This window comes from Schistocerca gregaria, chromosome X, assembly GCF_023897955.1.
Source record: "Schistocerca gregaria isolate iqSchGreg1 chromosome X, iqSchGreg1.2, whole genome shotgun sequence".
NCBI classification, from domain to species: domain Eukaryota; kingdom Metazoa; phylum Arthropoda; class Insecta; order Orthoptera; family Acrididae; genus Schistocerca; species Schistocerca gregaria.
In genome coordinates, this window is record NC_064931.1 from 161277724 (window position 1) to 161302035 (window position 24312).

General features: G+C 41.5%; 2 protein-coding genes across 9 annotated transcripts in view; one reads left to right on the forward strand and one right to left on the reverse strand.

Moving 5' to 3' along the window:
• LOC126297950 (titin-like) overlaps nucleotides 1–24312 on the reverse strand; it is an 817179-nt gene that overhangs the window by 140547 nt on the left and 652320 nt on the right. The window contains exons 36-37 of the mRNA XM_049989271.1: nucleotides 15087–22957; nucleotides 714–773 (exon numbers count right to left, since the gene is read on the reverse strand). Coding sequence (XP_049845228.1) covers nucleotides 714–773; nucleotides 15087–22957 — 7931 coding nt within the window. The remainder of the gene's footprint in view (nucleotides 1–713; nucleotides 774–15086; nucleotides 22958–24312) is intronic.
• LOC126298921 (uncharacterized) lies at nucleotides 1880–13057 on the forward strand. 8 transcript variants are annotated; one of them, XM_049990466.1, is made up of 3 exons: nucleotides 1880–2386; nucleotides 8993–9094; nucleotides 12398–13057. In XM_049990466.1, exons 1-3 carry the CDS (start codon nucleotides 1978–1980, stop codon nucleotides 12910–12912), a joined length of 1026 nt encoding a protein of 341 aa, XP_049846423.1. In that variant the 5' UTR covers nucleotides 1880–1977; the 3' UTR covers nucleotides 12913–13057. The 8 variants fall into 8 exon arrangements, with proteins under 8 accessions (XP_049846423.1, XP_049846428.1, XP_049846427.1 ...); XM_049990471.1 differs by lacking the exon at nucleotides 1880–2386 and adding an exon at nucleotides 6549–6790; XM_049990470.1 differs by lacking the exon at nucleotides 1880–2386 and adding an exon at nucleotides 6549–6790 and having other exon boundaries at nucleotides 8993–9037; nucleotides 12341–13057.

Sequence of the window (24312 nt, forward strand, 5' to 3'; positions counted from 1 at the left end):
TCACTTACAGTCAATTCTTCAGTTGGAGAAACAATGTCTTTATCGGTTCTATCTGGAACATCTAATGGAGCTAACCTTACAGGGATTTCAGGCTCAGTTATCAAAGCAGGTGACACTACCTCCATCACGGTTGTTCTGATATCTTCTTCAACTACCTGCTCTCTGACCATATCTATTACTACAGGTGCCACTATGTCTTTTACCATTGTGTCTTGTATATCTGAGACAGGTGATTCTACAGACATGTCTGCCTCATGGTCCTTAATGGGTAATGGCTCTGGTGAAGGTGACATTTTCAAGGTCTCCTCATCTGTCTTTGCACTATCAGGAGCTACCATTTCTTGTGGTACAATGTGTTCTTCAGTGACTTCTTTCAATTCTGTGACAGGAGATTTGAGTGAGACCATGGGCTTCTCCTTTAAGGCAGATAGTTCTTCTACAGTCTCTTCCAATGTGACTTCTTCCTCCTCAAGCTCCCGTGTTACACCTACCTCTTTTACTATGGAAACAACTTCCTTCTTTTTAATGTCCTGCACAACTGTAAATGCTTGCTCAATAGGGACCTCATATGCACCCTCCACAATAGTTTCCTCCTTTGTTTCTAATTCTTTGTCTCTATCAGCTGCCATATCCAATGTTGTGTCGACTGATATTACTTCAAGTGGGGATTTTACCTCACTTGCCACTATTGCTGGCACAGCTCTGTCAGCTACCTCAATAGACACCTCGGATTTGTCTTCCTCAGTAACAGCTTCCTCATCTAATGATTCTACCTTACTTCCATCCTCATCCAATATCTGATCTAGAACTACATCTCTCACTGTGGAAATAACTTCATCTACAGTGATTTCCTGCAACTCTTTTACAGATGAGACTACGGTAATTTCTTGCTCTGTCTTAACAACTGGTACTTTTACCACAGATGGTACTTTTGTCACATCCTCCTTGGGACAGATATCCCTAATAGGTGACACACTTGGTTCTTCTGTTATTTCTGGCATCTCTGTTACCTCTGGTTCAATAGACAGATCGAGCTTCTCTTTTACACCAGGTCCTACATCAACCGATGTCACTGGCACTGTTTCACGCACATCCAGTTGCTCACTTACAGTCAATTCTTCAGTTGGAGAAACAATGTCTTTATCGGTTCTATCTGGAACATCTAATGGAGCTAACCTTACAGGGATTTCAGGCTCAGTTATCAATGCAGGTGACACTACCTCCATCACGGTTTTTGTGATCTCTTCTTCAACTACCTGCTCTCTGACCATATCTATTACTACAGGTGCCACTATGTCTTTTACCATTGTGTCTTGTACATCTGACACAGGTGATTCTACAGACATGTCTGCCTCATGGTCCTTAATGGGTAATGGCTCTGGTGAAGGTGACATTTTCAAGGTCTCCTCATCTGTCTTTGCACTATCAGGAGCTGCCATTTCTTGTGGTACAATGTGTTCTTCAGTGACTTCTTTCAATTCTGTGACAGGAGATTTGAGTGAGACCATGGGCTTCTCCTTTAAGGCAGATAGTTCTTCTACAGTCTCTTCCAATGTGACTTCTTCCTCCTCAAGCTCCCGTGTTACATCTACCTCTTTCACTATGGAAACAACTTCCTCCTTTTTAATGTCCTGCACAACTGTAAACGCTTGCTCGATAAGGACCTCATATGCACCCTCCACAATAGTTTCCTCCTTTGTGTCTAATTCTTTGTCTCTATCAGCTGCCATATCCAATGTTGTGTCGACTGATATTACTTCAAGTGGGGATTTTACCTCACTTGCCACTATTGCTGGCACAGCTCTGTCAGCTACCTCAATAGACACCTCGGATTTGTCTTCCTCAGTAACAGCTTCCTCATCTAATGATTCTACCCTACTTCCATCCTCATCCAATATCTGATCTAGAACTACATCTCTCACTGTGGAAATAACTTCATCTACAGTGATTTCCTGCAACTCTTTCACAGATGACACTATGGCAATTTCTTGCTCTGCCTCAACAACAGGTACTTTTACCACAGATGGTGCTTTTGTCACATCCTCCTTGGGAGAGATATCCCTAATAGGTGACACACCTGGTTCTTCTGTTATTTCTGGCATCTCTGTTACCTCTGGTTCAATAGAGATATCGAGCTTCTCTTTTACACCAGGTCCTACATCAACTGATGACACCGACACTGTTTCACGCACATCCAGTTGCTCACTTACAGTAATTTCTTCAGTTGGGGAAACAATGTCTTTATCGGTTCTATCTGGAACATCTAATGGAGCCAAAGTTACAGGGATTTCAGGCTCAGTTATCAATGCATGTGACACTACCTCCATCACGGTTGTTCTGATCTCTTCTTCAACTACCTGCTCTCTGACCATATCTATTACTACAGGTGCCACTATGTCTTTTACCATTGTGTCTTGTACATCTGACACAGGTGATTCTACAGACATGTCTACCTCATGGTCCTTAATGGGTAATGGCTCTGGTGAAGGTGACATTTTTAAGGTCTCCTCATCTATCTTTGCACTATCAGGAGCTGCCATTTCTTGTGGTACAATGTGTTCTTCAGTGACTTCTTTCAGCTCTGAGACAGGAGATTTGAGTGAGACCATGGGCTTCTCCTTTAAGGCAGATGGTCCTTCTACAGTCTCTTCCAATGTGACTTCTTCCTCCTCAAGCTCCCGTGTTACATCTACCTCTTTTACTATGGAAACAACTTCCTCCTTTTTAATGTCCTGCACAACTGTAAATGCTTGCTCAATAGGGACCTCATATGCACCCTCCACAATAGTTTCCTCCTTTGTGTCTAATTCTTTGTCTCTATCAGCTGCCATATCCAATGTTGTGTCGACTGATATTACTTCAAGTGGGGATTTTACCTCACTTGCCACTATTGCTGGCACAGCTCTGTCAGCTACCTCAATAGACACCTCGGATTTGTCTTCCTCAGTAACAGCTTCCTCATCTAATGATTCTACCCTACTTCCATCCTCATCCAATATCTGATCTAGAACTACATCTCTCACTGTGGAAATAACTTCATCTACAGTGATTTCCTGCAACTCTTTCACAGATGACACTATGGCAATTTCTTGCTCTGCCTCAACAACAGGTACTTTTACCACAGATGGTGCTTTTGTCACATCCTCCTTGGGAGAGATATCCCTAATAGGTGACACACCTGGTTCTTCTGTTATTTCTGGCATCTCTGTTACCTCTGGTTCAATAGAAAGTTCGAGCTTCTCTTCTACAAAAGGTCCTACATCAACTGATGACACCGGTACTGTTTCACGCACATCCAGTTGCTCACTTACAGTAATTTCTTCAGTTGGAGAAACAATGTCTTTATCGGTTCTATCTGGAACATCTAATGGAGCTAACCTTACAGGGATTTCAGGCTCAGTTATCAATGCAGGTGACACTACCTCCATCACGGTTGTTCTGATCTCTTCTTCAACTACATGCTCTCTGACCATATCTATTACTACAGGTGCCACTATGTCTTTTACCATTGTGTCTTGTACATCTGACACAGGTGATTCTACAGACATGTCTGCCTCATGGTCCTTAATGGGTAATGGCTCTGGTGAAGGTGACATTTTCAAGGTCTCCTCTTCTGTCTTTGCACTATCAGGAGCTGCCATTTCTTGTGGTACAATGTGTTCTTCAGTGACTTCTTTCAATTCTGTGACAGGAGATTTGAGTGAGACCATGGGCTTCTCCTTTAAGGCAGATAGTTCTTCTACAGTCTCTTCCAATGTGACTTCTTCCTCCTCAAGCTCCCGTGTTACACCTACCTCTTTTACTATGGAAACAACTTCCTTCTTTTTAATGTCCTGCACAACTGTAAATGCTTGCTCAATAGGGACCTCATATGCACCCTCCACAATAGTTTCCTCCTTTGTTTCTAATTCTTTGTCTCTATCAGCTGCCATATCCAATGTTGTGTCGACTGATATTACTTCAAGTGGGGATTTTACCTCACTTGCCACTATTGCTGGCACAGCTCTGTCAGCTACCTCAATAGACACCTCGGATTTGTCTTCCTCAGTAACAGCTTCCTCATCTAATGATTCTACCCTACTTCCATCCTCATCCAATATCTGATCTAGAACTACATCTCTCACTGTGGAAATAACTTCATCTACAGTGATTTCCTGCAACTCTTTTACAGATGAGACTACGGTAATTTCTTGCTCTGCCTCAACAACTGGTACTTTTACCACAGATGGTACTTTTGTCACATCCTCCTTGGGAGAGATATCCCTAATAGGTGACACACCTGGTTCTTCTGTTATTTCTGGCATCTCTGTTACCTCTGGTTCAATAGAAAGTTCGAGCTTCTCTTCTACAAAAGGTCCTACATCAACTGATGACACCGGTACTGTTTCACGCACATCCAGTTGCTCACTTACAGTAATTTCATCAGCTGGAGAAACAATGTCTTTATCGGTTCTATCTGGAACATCTAATGGAGCTAATCTTACAGAGATTTCATGCTCAGTTACCAATGCAGGTGACACTACCTCCATCACGGTTGTTCTGATATCTTCTTCAACTACCTGCTCTCTGACCATATCTATTACTACAGGTGCCACTATGTCTTTTACCATTGTGTCTTGTACATCTGACACAGGTGATTCTACAGACATGTCTGCCTCATGGTCCTTAATGTGTAATGGCTCTGGTGAAGGTGACATTTTCAAGGTGTCCTCATCTATCTTTGCACTATCAGGAGCTGCCTTTTCTTGTGGTGCAATGTGTTCTTCAGTGACTTCTTTCAATTCTGTGACAGGAGATTTGAGTGAGACCATGGGCTTCTCCTTTAAGGCAGATAGTTCTTCTACAGTCTCTTCCAATGTGACTTCTTCCTCCTCAAGCTCCCGTGTTACATCTACCTCTTTTGCTATGGAAACAACTTCCTCCTTTTTAATGTCCTGCACAACTGTAAATGCTTGCTCAATAGGGACCTCATATGCACCCTCCACAATAGTTTCCTCCTTTGTTTCTAATTCTTTGTCTCTATCAGCTGCCATATCCAATGTTGTGTCGACTGATATTACTTCAAGTGGGGATTTTACCTCACTTGCCACTATTGCTGGCACAGCTCTGTCAGCTACCTCAATAGACACCTCGGATTTGTCTTCCTCAGTAACAGCTTCCTCATCTAATGATTCTACCCTACTTCCATCCTCATCCAATATCTGATCTAGAACTACATCTCTCACTGTGGAAATAACTTCATCTACAGTGATTTCCTGCAACTCTTCTACAGATGAGACTACGGTAATTTCTTGCTCTGCCTCAACAACTGGTACTTTTACCACAGATGGTACTTTTGTCACATCCTCCTTGGGAGAGATATCCCTAATAGGTGACACACCTGGTTCTTCTGTTATTTCTGGCATCTCTGTTACCTCTGGTTCAATAGAATGTTCGAGCTTCTCTTCTACAAAAGGTCCTACATCAACTGATGACACCGGTACTGTTTCACGCACATCCAGTTGCTCACTTACAGTAATTTCTTCAGTTGGAGAAACAATGTCTTTATCGGTTCTATCTGGAACATCTAATGGCGCTAATCTTACAGAGAATTCGGGCTCAGTTACCAATGCAGGTGACACTACCTCCATCACTGTTTTTCTGACCTCTTCTTCAACTACCTGCTCTCTGACCATATCTATTACTACAGGTGCCACTATGTCTTTTACTATTGTGTCTTGTACATCTGACACAGGTGATTCTACAGACATGTCTGCCTCATGGTCCTTAATGGGTAATGGCTCTGGTGAAGGTGACATTTTCAAGGTGTCCTCATCTATCTTTGCACTATCAGGAGCTGCCTTTTCTTGTGGTGCAATGTGTTCTTCAGTGACTTCTTTCAATTCTGTGACAGGAGTTTTGAGTGAGACCATGGGCTTCTCCTTTAAGGCAGATTGTTCTTCTACAGTCTCTTCCAATGTGACTTCTTCCTCCTCAAGCTCTTGTGTTACATCTACCTCTTTCACTATGGAAACAACTTCCTCCTTTTTAATGTCCTGCACAACTGTAAATGCTTGCTCAATAGGGACCTCATATGCACCCTCCACAATAGTTTCCTCCTTTGTTTCTAATTCTTTGTCTCTATCAGCTGCCATATCCAATGTTGTGTCGACTGATATTACTTCAAGTGGGGATTTTACCTCACTTGCCACTATTGCTGGCACAGCTCTGTCAGCTACCTCAATAGACACCTCGGATTTGTCTTCCTCAGTAACAGCTTCCTCATCTAATGATTCTACCCTACTTCCATCATCATCCAATATCTGATCTAGAACTACATCTCTCACTGTGGAAATAACTTCATCTACAGAGATTTCCTGCAACTCTTTTACAGATGAGACTACGGTAATTTCTTGCTCTGCCTCAACAACTGGTACTTTTACCACAGATGGTACTTTTGTCACATCCTCCTTGGGAGAGATATCCCTAATAGGTGACACACCTGGTTCTTCTGTTATTTCTGGCATCTCTGTTACCTCTGGTTCAATAGAAAGTTCGAGCTTCTCTTCTACAAAAGGTCCTACATCAACTGATGACACCGGTACTGTTTCACGCACATCCAGTTGCTCACTTACAGTAATTTCTTCAGCTGGAGAAACAATGTCTTTATCGGTTCTATCTGGAACATCTAATGGAGCTAATCTTACAGAGATTTCATGCTCAGTTACCAATGCAGGTGACACTACCTCCATCACTGTTTTTCTGACCTCTTCTTCAACTACCTGCTCTCTGACCATATCTATTACTACAGGTGCCACTATGTCTTTTACCATTGTGTCTTGTACATCTGACACAGGTGATTCTACAGACATGTCTGCCTCATGGTCCTTAATGTGTAATGGCTCTGGTGAAGGTGACATTTTCAAGGTGTCCTCATCTATCTTTGCACTATCAGGAGCTGCCTTTTCTTGTGGTGCAATGTGTTCTTCAGTGACTTCTTTCAATTCTGTGACAGGAGATTTGAGTGAGACCATGGGCTTCTCCTTTAAGGCAGATAGTTCTTCTACAGTCTCTTCCAATGTGACTTCTTCCTCCTCAAGCTCCCGTGTTACATCTACCTCTTTTACTATGGAATCAACTTCCTCCTTTTTAATGTCCTGCACAACTGTAAATGCTTGCTCAATAGGGACCTCATATGCACCCTCCACAATAGTTTCCTCCTTTGTTTCTAATTCTTTGTCTCTATCAGCTGCCATATCCAATGTTGTGTCGACTGATATTACTTCAAGTGGGGATTTTACCTCACTTGCCACTATTGCTGGCACAGCTCTGTCAGCTACCTCAATAGACACCTCGGATTTGTCTTCCTCAGTAACAGCTTCCTCATCTAATGATTCTACCCTACTTCCATCCTCATCCAATATCTGATCTAGAACTACATCTCTCACTGTGGAAATAACTTCATCTACAGTGATTTCCTGCAACTCTTTTACAGATGAGACTACGGTAATTTCTTGCTCTGCCTCAACAACTGGTACTTTTACCACAGATGGTACTTTTGTCACATCCTCCTTGGGAGAGATATCCCTAATAGGTGACACACCTGGTTCTTCTGTTATTTCTGGCATCTCTGTTACCTCTGGTTCAATAGAAAGTTCGAGCTTCTCTTCTACAAAAGGTCCTACATCAACTGATGACACCGGTACTGTTTCACGCACATCCAGTTGCTCACTTACAGTAATTTCTTCAGTTGGAGAAACAATGTCTTTATCGGTTCTATCTGGAACATCTAATGGAGCTAATCCTACAGAGATTTCAGGCTCAGTTACCAATGCAGGTGACACTACCTCCATCACTGTTTTTCTGACCTCTTCTTCAACTACCTGCTCTCTGACCATATCTATTACTACAGGTGCCACTATGTCTTTTACTATTGTGTCTTGTACATCTGACACAGGTGATTCTACAGACATGTCTGCCTCATGGTCCTTAATGGGTAATGGCTCTGGTGAAGGTGACATTTTCAAGGTGTCCTCATCTATCTTTGCACTATCAGGAGCTGCCTTTTCTTGTGGTGCAATGTGTTCTTCAGTGACGTCTTTCAATTCTGTGACAGGAGTTTTGAGTGAGACCATGGGCTTCTCCTTTAAGGCAGATTGTTCTTCTACAGTCTCTTCCAATGCGACTTCTTCCTCCTCAAGCTCCCGTGTTACATCTACCTCTTTTACTATGGAAACAACTTCCTCCTTTTTAATGTCCTGCACAACTGTAAATGCTTGCTCAATAGGGACCTCATATGCACCCTCCACAATAGTTTCCTCCTTTGTTTCTAATTCTTTGTCTCTATCAGCTGCCATATCCAATGTTGTGTCGACTGATATTACTTCAAGTGGGGATTTTACCTCACTTGCCACTATTGCTGGCACAGCTCTGTCAGCTACCTCAATAGACACCTCGGATTTGTCTTCCTCAGTAACAGCTTCCTCATCTAATGATTCTACCCTACTTCCATCCTCATCCAATATCTGATCTAGAACTACATCTCTCACTGTGGAAATAACTTCATCTACAGTGATTTCCTGCAACTCTTTTACAGATGAGACTACGGTAATTTCTTGCTCTGCCTCAACAACTGGTACTTTTACCACAGATGGTACTTTTGTCACATCCTCCTTGGGAGAGATATCCCTAATAGGTGACACACCTGGTTCTTCTGTTATTTCTGGCATCTCTGTTACCTCTGGTTCAATAGAAAGTTCGAGCTTCTCTTCTACAAAAGGTCCTACATCAACTGATGACACCGGTACTGTTTCACGCACATCCAGTTGCTCACTTACAGTAATTTCTTCAGTTGGAGAAACAATGTCTTTATCGGTTCTATCTGGAACATCTAATGGAGCTACTCTTACAGAGATTTCAGGCTCAGTTACCAATGCAGGTGACACTACCTCCATCACTGTTTTTCTGACCTCTTCTTCAACTACCTGTTCTCTGACCATATCTATTACTACAGGTGCCACTATGTCTTTTACTATTGTGTCTTGTACATCTGACACAGGTGATTCTACAGACATGTCTGCCTCATGGTCCTTAATGGGTAATGGCTCTGGTGAAGGTGGCATTTTCAAGGTGTCCTCATCTATCTTTGCACTATCAGGAGCTGCCTTTTCTTGTGGTGCAATGTGTTCTTCAGTGACTTCTTTCAATTCTGTGACAGGAGATTTGAGTGAGACCATGGGCTCCTCCTTTAAGGCAGATTGTTCTTCTACAGTCTCTTCCAATGTGACTTCTTCCTCCTCAAGCTCTTGTGTTACATCTACCTCTTTCACTATGGAAACAACTTCCTCCTTTTTAATGTCCTGCACAACTGTAAATGCTTGCTCAATAGGGACCTCATATGCACCCTCCACAATAGTTTCCTCCTTTGTTTCTAATTCTTTGTCTCTATCAGCTGCCATATCCAATGTTGTGTCGACTGATATTACTTCAAGTGGGGATTTTACCTCACTTGCCACTATTGCTGGCACAGCTCTGTCAGCTACCTCAATAGACACCTTGGATTTGTCTTCCTCAGTAACAGCTTCCTCATCTAATGATTCTACCCTACTTCCATCCTCATCCAATATCTGATCTAGAACTACATCTCTCACTGTGGAAATAACTTCATCTACAGTGATTTCCTGCAACTCTTTTACAGATGAGACTACGGTAATTTCTTGCTCTGCCTCAACAACTGGTACTTTTACCACAGATGGTACTTTTGTCACATCCTCCTTGGGAGAGATATCCCTAATAGGTGACACACCTGGTTCTTCTGTTATTTCTGGCATCTCTGTTACCTCTGGTTCAATAGAAAGTTCGAGCTTCTCTTCTACAAAAGGTCCTACATCAACTGATGACACCGGTACTGTTTCACGCACATCCAGTTGCTCACTTACAGTAATTTCTTCAGCTGGAGAAACAATGTCTTTATCGGTTCTATCTGGAACATCTAATGGAGCTAATCTTACAGAGATTTCATGCTCAGTTACCAATGCAGGTGACACTACCTCCATCACTGTTTTTCTGACCTCTTCTTCAACTACCTGCTCTCTGACCATATCTATTACTACAGGTGCCACTATGTCTTTTACCATTGTGTCTTGTACATCTGACACAGGTGATTCTACAGACATGTCTGCCTCATGGTCCTTAATGTGTAATGGCTCTGGTGAAGGTGACATTTTCAAGGTGTCCTCATCTATCTTTGCACTATCAGGAGCTGCCTTTTCTTGTGGTGCAATGTGTTCTTCAGTGACTTCTTTCAATTCTGTGACAGGAGATTTGAGTGAGACCATGGGCTTCTCCTTTAAGGCAGATAGTTCTTCTACAGTCTCTTCCAATGTGACTTCTTCCTCCTCAAGCTCCCGTGTTACATCTACCTCTTTTACTATGGAATCAACTTCCTCCTTTTTAATGTCCTGCACAACTGTAAATGCTTGCTCAATAGGGACCTCATATGCACCCTCCACAATAGTTTCCTCCTTTGTTTCTAATTCTTTGTCTCTATCAGCTGCCATATCCAATGTTGTGTCGACTGATATTACTTCAAGTGGGGATTTTACCTCACTTGCCACTATTGCTGGCACAGCTCTGTCAGCTACCTCAATAGACACCTCGGATTTGTCTTCCTCAGTAACAGCTTCCTCATCTAATGATTCTACCCTACTTCCATCCTCATCCAATATCTGATCTAGAACTACATCTCTCACTGTGGAAATAACTTCATCTACAGTGATTTCCTGCAACTCTTTTACAGATGAGACTACGGTAATTTCTTGCTCTGCCTCAACAACTGGTACTTTTACCACAGATGGTACTTTTGTCACATCCTCCTTGGGAGAGATATCCCTAATAGGTGACACACCTGGTTCTTCTGTTATTTCTGGCATCTCTGTTACCTCTGGTTCAATAGAAAGTTCGAGCTTCTCTTCTACAAAAGGTCCTACATCAACTGATGACACCGGTACTGTTTCACGCACATCCAGTTGCTCACTTACAGTAATTTCTTCAGTTGGAGAAACAATGTCTTTATCGGTTCTATCTGGAACATCTAATGGAGCTACTCTTACAGAGATTTCAGGCTCAGTTTCCAATGCAGGTGACACTACCTCCATCACTGTTTTTCTGACCTCTTCTTCAACTACCTGCTCTCTGACCATATCTATTACTACAGGTGCCACTATGTCTTTTACTATTGTGTCTTGTACATCTGACACAGGTGATTCTACAGACATGTCTGCCTCATGGTCCTTAATGGGTAATGGCTCTGGTGAAGGTGACATTTTCAAGGTGTCCTCATCTATCTTTGCACTATCAGGAGCTGCCTTTTCTTGTGGTGCAATGTGTTCTTCAGTGACTTCTTTCAATTCTGTGACAGGAGATTTGAGTGAGACCATGGGCTCCTCCTTTAAGGCAGATAGTTCTTCTACAGTCTCTTCCAATGTGACTTCTTCCTCCTCAAGCTCTTGTGTTACATCTACCTCTTTCACTATGGAAACAACTTCCTCCTTTTTAATGTCCTGCACAACTGTAAATGCTTGCTCAATAGGGACCTCATATGCACCCTCCACAATAGTTTCCTCCTTTGTTTCTAATTCTTTGTCTCTATCAGCTGCCATATCCAATGTTGTGTCGACTGATATTACTTCAAGTGGGGATTTTACCTCACTTGCCACTATTGCTGGCACAGCTCTGTCAGCTACCTCAATAGACACCTTGGATTTGTCTTCCTCAGTAACAGCTTCCTCATCTAATGATTCTACCCTACTTCCATCCTCATCCAATATCTGATCTAGAACTACATCTCTCACTGTGGAAATAACTTCATCTACAGTGATTTCCTGCAACTCTTTTACAGATGAGACTACGGTAATTTCTTGCTCTGCCTCAACAACTGGTACTTTTACCACAGATGGTACTTTTGTCACATCCTCCTTGGGAGAGATATCCCTAATAGGTGACACACCTGGTTCCTCTGTTATTTCTGGCATCTCTGTTACCTCTGGTTCAATAGAAAGTTCGAGCTTCTCTTCTACAAAAGGTCCTACATCAACTGATGACACCGGTACTGTTTCACGCACATCCAGTTGCTCACTTACAGTAATTTCTTCAGCTGGAGAAACAATGTCTTTATCGGTTCTATCTGGAACATCTAATGGAGCTAATCTTACAGAGATTTCATGCTCAGTTACCAATGCAGGTGACACTACCTCTATCACTGTTTTTCTGACCTCTTCTTCAACTACCTGCTCTCTGACCATATCTATTACTACAGGTGCCACTATGTCTTTTACCATTGTGTCTTGTACATCTGACACAGGTGATTCTACAGACATGTCTGCCTCATGGTCCTTAATGTGTAATGGCTCTGGTGAAGGTGACATTTTCAAGGTGTCCTCATCTATCTTTGCACTATCAGGAGCTGCCTTTTCTTGTGGTGCAATGTGTTCTTCAGTGACTTCTTTCAATTCTGTGACAGGAGATTTGAGTGAGACCATGGGCTTCTCCTTTAAGGCAGATAGTTCTTCTACAGTCTCTTCCAATGTGACTTCTTCCTCCTCAAGCTCCCGTGTTACATCTACCTCTTTTACTATGGAATCAACTTCCTCCTTTTTAATGTCCTGCACAACTGTAAATGCTTGCTCAATAGGGACCTCATATGCACCCTCCACAATAGTTTCCTCCTTTGTTTCTAATTCTTTGTCTCTATCAGCTGCCATATCCAATGTTGTGTCGACTGATATTACTTCAAGTGGGGATTTTACCTCACTTGCCACTATTGCTGGCACAGCTCTGTCAGCTACCTCAATAGACACCTCGGATTTGTCTTCCTCAGTAACAGCTTCCTCATCTAATGATTCTACCCTACTTCCATCCTCATCCAATATCTGATCTAGAACTACATCTCTCACTGTGGAAATAACTTCATCTACAGTGATTTCCTGCAACTCTTTTACAGATGAGACTACGGTAATTTCTTGCTCTGCCTCAACAACTGGTACTTTTACCACAGATGGTACTTTTGTCACATCCTCCTTGGGAGATATATCCCTAATAGGTGACACACCTGGTTCTTCTGATATTTCTGGCATCTCTGTTACCTCTGGTTCAATAGAAAGTTCGAGCTTCTCTTCTACAAAAGGTCCTACATCAACTGATGACACCGGTACTGTTTCACGCACATCCAGTTGCTCACTTACAGTAATTTCTTCAGTTGGAGAAACAATGTCTTTATCGGTTCTATCTGGAACATCTAATGGCGCTAATCTTACAGAGATTTCAGGCTCAGTTACCAATGCAGGTGACACTACCTCTATCACTGTTTTTCTGACCTCTTCTTCAACTACCTGCTCTCTGACCATATCTATTACTACAGGTACCACTATGTCTTTTACTATTGTGTCTTGTACATCTGACACAGGTGATTCTACAGACATGTCTGCCTCATGGTCCTTAATGGGTAATGGCTCTGGTGAAGGTGACATTTTCAAGGTGTCCTCATCTATCTTTGCACTATCAGGAGCTGCCTTTTCTTGTGGTGCAATGTGTTCTTCAGTGACTTCTTTCAATTCTGTGACAGGAGTTTTGAGTGAGACCATGGGCTTCTCCTTTAAGGCAGATTGTTCTTCTACAGTCTCTTCCAATGCGACTTCTTCCTCCTCAAGCTCTTGTGTTACATCTACCTCTTTCACTATGGAAACAACTTCCTCCTTTTTAATGTCCTGCACAACTGTAAATGCTTGCTCAATAGGGACCTCATATGCACCCTCCACAATAGTTTCCTCCTTTGTTTCTAATTCTTTGTCTCTATCAGCTGCCATATCCAATGTTGTGTCGACTGATATTACTTCAAGTGGGGATTTTACCTCACTTGCCACTATTGCTGGCACAGCTCTGTCAGCTACCTCAATAGACACCTCGGATTTGTCTTCCTCAGTAACAGCTTCCTCATCTAATGATTCTACCCTACTTCCATCCTCATCCAATATCTGATCTAGAACTACATCTCTCACTGTGGAAATAACTTCATCTACAGTGATTTCCTGCAACTCTTTTACAGATGAGACTACGGTAATTTCTTGCTCTGCCTCAACAACTGGTACTTTTACCACAGATGGTACTTTTGTCACATCCTCCTTGGGAGAGATATCCCTAATAGGTGACACACCTGGTTCTTCTGTTATTTCTGGCATCTCTGTTACCTCTGGTTCAATAGAAAGTTCGAGCTTCTCTTCTACAAAAGGTCCTACATCAACTGATGACACCGGTACTGTTTCACGCACATCCAGTTGCTCACTTACAGTAATTTCTTCAGTTGGAGAAACAATGTCTTTATCGGTTCTATCTGGAACATCTAATGGAGCTAATCCTACAGAGATTTCAGGCTCAGTTACCAATGCAGGTGACACTACCTCCATCACTGTTTTTCTGACCTCTTCTTCAACTACCTGCTCTCTGACCATATCTATTACTACAGGTGCCACTATGTCTTTTACTATTGTGTCTTGTACATCTGACACAGGTGATTCTACAGACATGTCTGCCTCATGGTCCTTAATGGGTAATGGCTCTGGTGAAGGTGACATTTTCAAGGTGTCCTCATCTATCTTTGCACTATCAGGAGTTGCCTTTTCTTGTGGTGCAATGTGTTCTTCAGTGACTTCTTTCAATTCTGTGACAGGAGTTTTGAGTGAGACCATGGGCTTCTCCTTTAAGGCAGATTGTTCTTCTACAGTCTCTTCCAATGCGACTTCTTCCTCCTCAAGCTCTTGTGTTACATCTACCTCTTTCACTATGGAACCAACTTCCTCCTTTTTACTGTCCTGCACAACTGTAAATGCTTGCTCAATAGGGACCTCATATGCACCCTCCACAATAGTTTCCTCCTTTGTTTCTAATTCTTTGTCTCTATCAGCTGCCATATCCAATGTTGTGTCGACTGATATTACTTCAAGTGGGGATTTTACCTCACTTGCCACTATTGCTGGCACAGCTCTGTCAGCTACCTCAATAGACACCTCCGATTTGTCTTCCTCAGTAACAGCGTCCTCATCTAATGATTCTACCCTACTTCCATCCTCATCCAATATCTGATCTAGAACTACATCTCTCACTGTGGAAATAACTTCATCTACAGTGATTTCCTGCAACTCTTTTACAGATGAGACTACGGTAATTTCTTGCTCTGTCTTAACAACTGGTACTTTTACCACAGATGGTACTTTTGTCACATCCTCCTTGGGACAGATATCCCTAATAGGTGACACACCTGGTTCTTCTGTTATTTCTGGCATCTCTGTTACCTCTGGTTCAATAGACAGATCGAGCTTCTCTTTTACACCAGGTCCTACATCAACCGATGTCACTGGCACTGTTTCACGCACATCCAGTTGCTCACTTACAGTAATTTTTTCAGTTGGAGAAACAATGTCTTTATCGGTTCTATCTGGAACATCTAATGGAGCTAATCTTACAGGGATTTCAGGCTCAGTTATCAATGCAGGTGACACTACCTCCATCACGGTTGTTCTGATCTCTTCTTCAACTACCTGCTCTCTGACCATATCTATTACTACAGGTGCCACTATGTCTTTTAGCATTGTGTCTTGTACATCCGACACAGGTGATTCTACAGACATGTCTGCCTCATGGTCCTTAATGGGTAATGGCTCTGCTGAAGGTGACATTTTCAATGTCTCCTCATCTATCTTTGCACTATCAGGAGCTGCCTTTTCTTGTGGTACAATGTGTTCTTCAGTGACTTCTTTCAATTCTGTGACAGAAGATTTGAGTGAGACCATGGGCTTCTCCTTCAAGGCAGATAGTTCTTCTACAGTCTCTTCCAATGTGACTTCTTCCTCCTCAAGCTCCCGTGTTACATCTACCTGTTTTACTATGGAAACAACTTCCCCCTTTTTAATGTCCTGCACAACTGTAAATGCTTGCTGAATAGGGACCTCATATGCACCCTCCACAATAGTTTCCTCCTTTGTTTCTAATTCTTTGTCTCTATCAGCTGCCATATCCAATGTTGTGTCGACTGATATTACTTCAAGTGGGGATTTTACCTCACTTGCCACTATTGCTGGCACAGCTCTGTCAGCTACCTCAATAGACACCACGGATTTGTCTTCCTCAGTAACAGCTTCCTCATCTAATGATTCTACCCCACTTCCATCCTTATCCAATAACTGATCAAGAACTACATCTTTCACTGTGGAAATAACTTCATCTACAGTGATTTCCTGCAACTCTTTTACAGATGAGATTACGGTAATTTCTTGCTCTGCCTCAACAACTGGTACTTTTACCACAGATGGTGCTTTTGTCACATCTTCCTTGGGAGAGATATCCCTAATAGGTGACACACCTGGTTCTTCTGTTATTTCTGGCATCTCTGTTACCTCTGGTTCAATAGAGAGATCAAGCTTCTCTTTTACACCAGGTCCTACATCAACCGATGTCACTGGCACTGTTTCACGCACATCCAGTTGCTCACTGACAGTAATTTCTTCAGTTGGGGAAACAATGTCTTTATCGGTTCTATCTGGAACATCTAATGGAGCTAACCTTACAGAGATTTCAGGCTCAGTTAGCAACGCCGGTGACACTACCTCCGTCACTATTTCTCTGAACTCTTCTTCAACTACCTGCTCTCTGAGCATACCTAATACTACAGGTGCCACAATGTCTTTTGCCGTTGTGTCTTGTACATCTGACACAGGTGATTCTACAGACATGTCTGCCTCATGGTCCTTAAGGGTTGATGGCTCTGCTGAACATGCCATTTTCAAGGTCTCATCATCTACCTTTGCACTATCTGGAACTGGCTTTTCTTGTTGTATAATGTGTTCTGAAGTGATTTCTTGCAAATCTGTCACCCGAGTTTCAATTGAGACCACAGGCTCCTCCTTCAATGCAGATTGGTCTGATTCTTTTTCCTCTAAAGTATCTTCCTCCTTGCCATGCTCCTCTGTTACGTCAACTTCTCTTACTATGAAAACCACCTCATCTTCTAGAATGTCATGTACAACATTTAGTTCTTGGGTTGGAGAAGCAATGTCTTTTTCGGTGATATCTGATACATCAAATTCAGCTGATCTCTCAGAGACTTCATGCTCACTTTTCAATTCAGGTGGCTCTACCTCCATCAGTGTTTCCCTGACTTCTTCTTTTACTAACTGATATTTGACCGTATCTGTTACAGGTGTTACTATGTCTTTTACCATGCTGTCTTGAACTTCTGACACAGGTGATTCAACAGAAACCCCTGCCTCATGTTCCTTAAGGTGTACCTTCTTTGCTGGAGGCAGCATTTTTATGGCTTTCTCGTCTATCTTTGCACTATCAGGAACTGTCTCCTGTGGTACAATATATTCTTCAGTGCTTTCATCAAACTCTGTGATCCTAGATTCAATTGAGGCTGAGAGCTTCTCCTTTAAGGCAGATGGTGCTGTTTCTTTTTCCTCTAATGTCACTTCTTCCTCCTTGTCCTCCCCTGTTAAATAAACTTCTCTTCCTATGGAAAACACTTTCTCTTCTACAGTATCTTCCACAACAGTTATTGCTTGCTCAATAGAGATGTCATATGCACCCTCTGCAACAGGTTTCTCCTTTGTGTCCCAGTCTTCATCTCTAGCAGCTGCCTCTTCCAATGTTGTGTCTGCTAATATTACTGTAAGTGGGGATTTTAGCTCACTTTCCTTGACTGCTGGCTCGCTACCTTCATCCTCGTCCAATTTCTGCTCAAAAACTACTTCTCTCACAGGGACAATAACTTCATGTACAGTTATTTTCTGCAGCTCTTTTGCAGATGACACTGTGGTAACTTCCTGGTCATCCTCAAAAACAGGAACCTTTATCAGTGCTGGTGCTTTTTTAACATCCTCATCGGTAGATGTATCTGCAAGAAGAGATACAACAGGTTTTTCTAATATTTCTGGCATACCTGTTACCTCAGATTCAACAGACAGATCAAGCTTATCATCCAAAACAGATGCTACCTCAACTGATGGTTTTATTATTGTTTCACACACATCTTGTCTCTCAATTACAGTCATTTCTGTAGTTGGAGTACCAACATCTTTTTCAGTGGTATATAGCATGTCTAAGGCAGCTAAGCTTACAGAGACTGCAGATTCTTCCTTTGTCGCTGTTTCTTTGATTTCTTCTCCAACTAACAGCTTTTTGACAATTTCTGTAGGTGGTGACACTCTGTCTTTTACAGTAATAACTTGTATATCAGGCACAGGTGATTCAACAGAGACCCCTGGCTTGTGCTCCTTAAGGGGTAGCTGCTCAGCTGAAGGTTCCATTTTCATGTCCTCATCTAACTCTGCACTGTCAGAAACTACCTGTTCTTGTTGTACAATATGTTCTTTAGTGATTTCTTCCAATTCTGTGACTTGAGATTGAATTGAGGCCATGGGCTCTTCCTTTAAGTCAGGTGACACTTTTTTTGTCACTGTTTCTCTGACTTCTTCTTCTACTATCTGCTCTTTCTCTGTATCTATGATGGGTGCCACAAGTTCTTTTAGTAAGCTATCTTGCATATCTGACACTTGTGACTCAACAGATGCCCCGAGCTGATGCCTCTTAAGGGATACCTGCTCTAATGAAGGTGCCATTTTCACATCCTCCTCATCTGTCTTTGCAGTATCACGAGCTGCTTTCCCTTGTGGGACATGTTCTTCAATGGTTTCTTCCAACTCTGTCACATGAGATTCAATTGAGACCATGGTTTCATCCTGTAAGGCAGAAGGCTCTTCTCCTTTGTCCTCTGAAGTCACGTCCTCCTCATGCACCTGTGTTACGTCCACTGTTTGTACTATGGAAACCGTTTCCTTTTGTATAATATCTTGCACATCTGTTTTTACCAGCTGAATAGATACCTCATGTGCCCTCTCTACAACAGGTTTCTCCTTTGTGTCCAATTCTTCATCTCTGCCTGCTGTGTCAACAATTTTTTTGTCTACTGGTCTTACTCCACTTGGGGATTTTAACTGATTTTCCATGATTGCTGGCACAGCTTTGTGAGATACATCAGTAGGCACCCCAGATTTATCCTCCTGGACAAAAGCTTCCTCCTGTAATAGTTCTACTGTACTTTTATGCTCATCTGATTTCTCCCCCACAACAACCTCTCTGAATGGAGAAATAACTTCGCATACAGTGATTTCCTGCAACTCTTTTAGAGACGACACTACGGTAACTTCCTTTTCTGCTGGTACTTTTCTATCTGCTGGTGCTTGTGTCACTCCTTCCACAGCATATGCATCCTTAAGTGAAGAAACATCCTCTTTTACTACTGACATAATGAAAACTTGTGGCTCTCTCTCCAAAACTGGTTCCTTCCCTTGTGATGGTTTGACTAATACTTCAAGCTCATCTCCAAAACCTAAAATTGTTTCCTTGTATGTTTCTCCTATCTTTTCCTTCTTGTCTAATTTAGCTGACTCAATAGAAATCATAATCTCATCTTCCAAAATTGGTGCCTCTTTCTTTGCTGGTGCTACTTTTATATCTGCCTGATGTGCTGTCTCCATTATAGTATCCTGTTTGAATGTTTCAATTATGGCCTGAGATTTACCCATTAAATCAGGTTCCTTCTCTTTTGTTGTGTCCAGAATAATTTCTTGCTTCTGATCTTTTTCTCCTACTGAAACCTCTCTGAGTGCACCAACAACCTTTTCTTTGGTGATTTCCTCAAGTTCTAGTACACTTGTATCAATGGAAACCCCTGGTTCTGTTTCCAATACTGTCTCCTCATGTGACAACTTTCTTGCAACAACTTTTCTAATAGGGGCAACCAATTTCTCATAAGTTTCTTGCACACTGTCAACATCTTTGTGTGGAGAGACATGCTCTTTTTCAAAGGCTTCTTGCACCTCTGATAAAGCTAACTCTGTAGAAACCAGATGCTTCCTCTCTGGAACCAGTGCCTTCTCCTTTGTTGGTACTGTGGTCACTACTTTGTCATCAGGCCCCTTTTCCACTTCTAACTCAGTGTCTATTAATATTTCATGCACTGTGATAGATTTCTTAAACTCATCTGGTGGTGATTCTTTTTCTACTGGTTGTTGTATTAACTCTCCTACTCTTTCACTTAGATCATGGACCTCATTCACCTCAGTAGGCGTTTCAGCTTCAACAATATCAATATCTTTTGCACTGTGAATTGTTGTTGTTTCCTGTATTCCATTAAGTTTTGATTTTTCTTCTACAATGTGAATTACTTCTGCAATCTTCTGAAGAACCTGTTTTTCTGCTTGGACAACCTGAGTTAACTTTTCTTCTACCATTGATGGCTTGTCTTCATATGAAAGAATTGCCTTCTTGGCCTCATCTTTCATCACATCGAGGCCCTTATGGTCACTCAGTTTCATATGTTCTGGCTTGGTTGCCTTAGCTATGCGTTTTTCTATTTTTTCTATGACTTCAGAAATGTGGGGATAGCTTTCTTCAGCTGTCACCTCTTTAATTGTAGAAGCCTCATGGTCTTGGAGTTCATGGCTTTTCACAAGTTCACTTTTTGTTATTTCAACACCAAGGCCACTGATTTCACAAGTGTAGTCACTCAAAGACTTTTTCCTCTCTTTCTTGTCTAAATTATCATATATTAATTGAGATTTTTTTTCTATAATACCCATTTTGTTATCTTCATCATGAATGTATGGCAATCTTTTATCTAATTCTTCCTCCATAGATGACTGACTGAATATTTTCTGGAGTTCTTTAATTTTTGGACCAATATGTTTAGTGGAAAGAGATTTAGCAATTTTTTCATCAGTAAGAGAAACTGAAGTTAACTGTTCAGACTTATCACTATAAGAAACAGGTTTTTGAGTAAATTCATCGTACTCAGCCACTGATTTATCATGCCTAATACGTGTCTTTTCTTCTTTTAGTTTTGTAAATGTTTGAAAATCATCTCGAACTTTTATTTTCTCTTTTTGTACTGCTATTTCTACTCTCTCAGATGGTCTCTGAAGATGAGCACCTTCCTCAAGAAACTTTATCATTGCTCTAACGTCACCTGAATCTCGACGTGTTCTTACAATTTCACCTTCTGAAACTACATGTTTTCCCATAAACTTCAAAGCATCACTAGGAAGTGCTGAAGCTTCCTTCACTGGCTGCAACACTTCCTCGGAGTAAACCGGGCTGACACTAGCATCTTTTGTGTCCACCTTGTCTGTTAGTACACTAGCTTCTGATGTGTCAATCTGGAATGGGGACAAAGCTACTGATGTTGACTCTCCTTTGAAATAAACAGGGCTACTTGCTGTATCACAGTATTGTGAAAGAACAGCTTCATCTTCCATAAACAATTCTGTGCTTGGAACTCCTATGGCTATTTCATCAGCCTGAATAGGGCTTAAACCTGCATCTGTAAGCTCCGCTTCTTCTGCTCCTACATCTACAGCTGTGTCTGACAAAACTCCTCTCTCGTCAGTATAAAGATCTCCACGAGGAGGATGTGCAGAGCTTGTAATTGTATCAGTTGTTGTGCCCCTGGTCAGACTTATACCAGTATCTGTAATATGGTGAGATGCACTATCTTCTGTTGTAGGACTCTCAAATGCAGGTGAGCCTGTAGCTTCTACTGACTCATACCGATACACACTTTTCTTACCACTGAATATAACAGTGTCTTCACGTTTTTTCTCTTTATTTATGTCAGTAAAAGATGGTACATTTGTGTCTGCTACTGATGGCGGAGGAATGATATAAACTTCATGAGGAGTAGCAACTGTTTCACTAGTGACACCTGTATCATGTTCAGGAACAAGCTCCACTTTTCCACCAGTACCTGCTGTTGCTGTCATACCAACATCAACCCTTTCTGATGTTTCTTTCCCACTGGCTTCTCGTCTTGTAGTTGTTACACTGATATGAGATTGAGATCGTATAGAAATTTCAACATCGCGTGCCCCGTACAAAGTAAGACGACTTTCTGCACTTGCACTAGCTTCCCTTGTTCTTACCTCTTTTCTCCCAATGACTAACTCAAGTGTAGGGGGGGGGAAAGTTGACTTGCCGCCTGATGAATGACTTGGAGGAAGTTCGCTTGGATGTGGATTTGGGCTTATCATAATTTTGCCCTCAAGTGGACTAGTGCCACGATCAATATGTTTACCATCTTCTGTTGTGCTCTGTATGCCTTGACTTTCTGTTGGTTTCTCATACTGCTTCTTAATTCCCCTTACATTAATGCCTCTTTGGGCACCTTCCTCACGCCTTTTATCACTTCCCATGCTTTCTTGATTTGACAAGTCACTCTGTGCGTCTTCTCCACCTGTCCGGGAACTTCTGATATTTTCTTCTTCACCAACTTTGTCAGATGACTTCAAAACATTTTTGTCACTTAGTTTTCCGACTCCAACACCACCAGATAATCTTTCTACAGGTCTGAATGTTATTCGTCTACTTGTAGTCTCTAAAAAGAGTTTTTCTTGTGGTTTTCCACTAAAATCGTCTTGCCTTTTCAAGTTTTCTTGCTTCTTGGAGTCTTTTGAGCCTTTCTCTTCCTCTGGCGATTTTATACTTTTGATGTTTAGGTTTGCTGGTCGACCCCTATCAAACTCATGAGGCCGTTGTTTCAAAATGTGCTCAGCACTCTGATAGTCGTATCTTTTCTCAAATCTAGAATCTTGTACTGGTTCAAATTCCTCTAACCTTTCTGCTTCATCCCCAAGTTCTGAGTCTTCACCTGAAGCTAATCCTCCCACTACTAGGTTTTCAGCTCTTGACTGAGCTGCCTTCTCCAAGACTTGCCTAACTGCTTTATATTCTGATGATATATCTTTCTGCATAAATTTTTTTGAGGATTTTTCCCTGCTATCATCAATAGGTGGAGGCGTCTCCAAAAGAAACTGCTCTTGAAAGCCCTCTGTATCAAGAGAGTCATCGTCATCTTGAGGAGAAGTGGAAGCAACTGGGGTATGTCCGAGAAGGCATGAAATAAACAGGATAAACACAAATTAATGTGTTAGGCAAGAACAAAGAGAAACTGGTCTGTGGTGAAAGTAATTTTAATGATTTCAGAGTCTTATATATTAAGGACGCCAGTGGCCAGGACTTCTAGTGCCTAAACTGCTATTCTTCAGAAACATGGACAAGGGAATGATAAGCAAAAAATTAAAACATATAGTTTCCTCTCCCACTAAGGCAGTTATCATCCTAATAAATCTTTATACCCATCACATACCACTTAACTTCATCTAAGCATATTGTTTACTGTACATAAACTCTAAATACAGATAATGAAGCCAACACCATGAAAACAGGAATGAATACTGTAAGACAAGTGGATGAAAAATCAATGGAAGAAAAAACTGTAAACTGGATTTGAGTAATATGAATATTCATGGTGTTAACTTTCATGATATTCTTTCTTATATATAATTACTAACCTCCCCAGTAGATGATCTCCATCAGTCGATAGTTGATTCCTGAAATACAAACAGCCCAATCCACAGCTTTCTAGTAAATACTGACCAATTAACTGCAGTTGTATTATGGAGTGATCTATACTGAAATGATGTAAAGAAAAAGAACACAACTGCATAAATGGAGTATGTGTATTATGAATGTCTGTGGAGACAGCAATAGAGAGAGGGGGAGGAAGGCTTTTAATTACCTATTTGGATGAGCAGTTTTGTAATTGGTTATTTTAATACCTTGAACTGTCAAAAAATTTAGACACCACAACTAAAATTTAAATACACATTTTTAATGGGCCTCACTAATATCTTCAAGCATATGCTTGTCTCTATACACCTTATTAATGATATTGCAATCATAGGTCACTCATAGCATTTTTTTTCTTTCATTTATTTTTACTTTTATCTTAAGATATGCTTTCTGTGTCAAAATACCAAATTGTTCAATACTTTGGATGCCATATTATACTGTTTGTTTCCAAATAACTAGATGGGAAATAAGCCCACAATCATTCTCCAAGGGCAATGTCCATAAAGATTCTCTGGAAAACAACTGAATGGGGAGGATCTGCCAAAGGTGGCTCAATGTTGGACCTTTTCAGTCTTACCCTTCTACAGGTATGAGAGAATTAGACATATAGTACAGTCAGTCACAACAGTGAAGACAGAATACTGCATCTGAGTTACTGTAACTGTAAAAGCATGCTTACATGAACTTTAGGTTAAAAAATAAAAGTTTAAAAGCCAAAACAGCAGACAGTTAACGTATCTTCTGAATTTTCTGCTCATGCCCTCTCTACTCTTGTGTGTAAGTGCTTGCTATTTTGCTTTGTCAGTTGACTCCATG

Bases quoted from the DNA above. Each gene is read 5' to 3' on its own strand.
- LOC126298921 (XM_049990466.1), top strand. From the start codon at position 1,978: ATGGCAATTTCTTGCTCTGCCTCAACAACAGGTACTTTTACCACAGAT. The intron at 2,387-8,992 runs GTGCCACTATGT...CTATTACTACAG, and splicing joins GACCATATCTATTACTACAG to GTGCCACTATGTCTTTTACT. The intron at 9,095-12,397 runs GTGGCATTTTCA...GCTCTGGTGAAG, and splicing joins GGGTAATGGCTCTGGTGAAG to GTGACATTTTCAAGGTGTCC.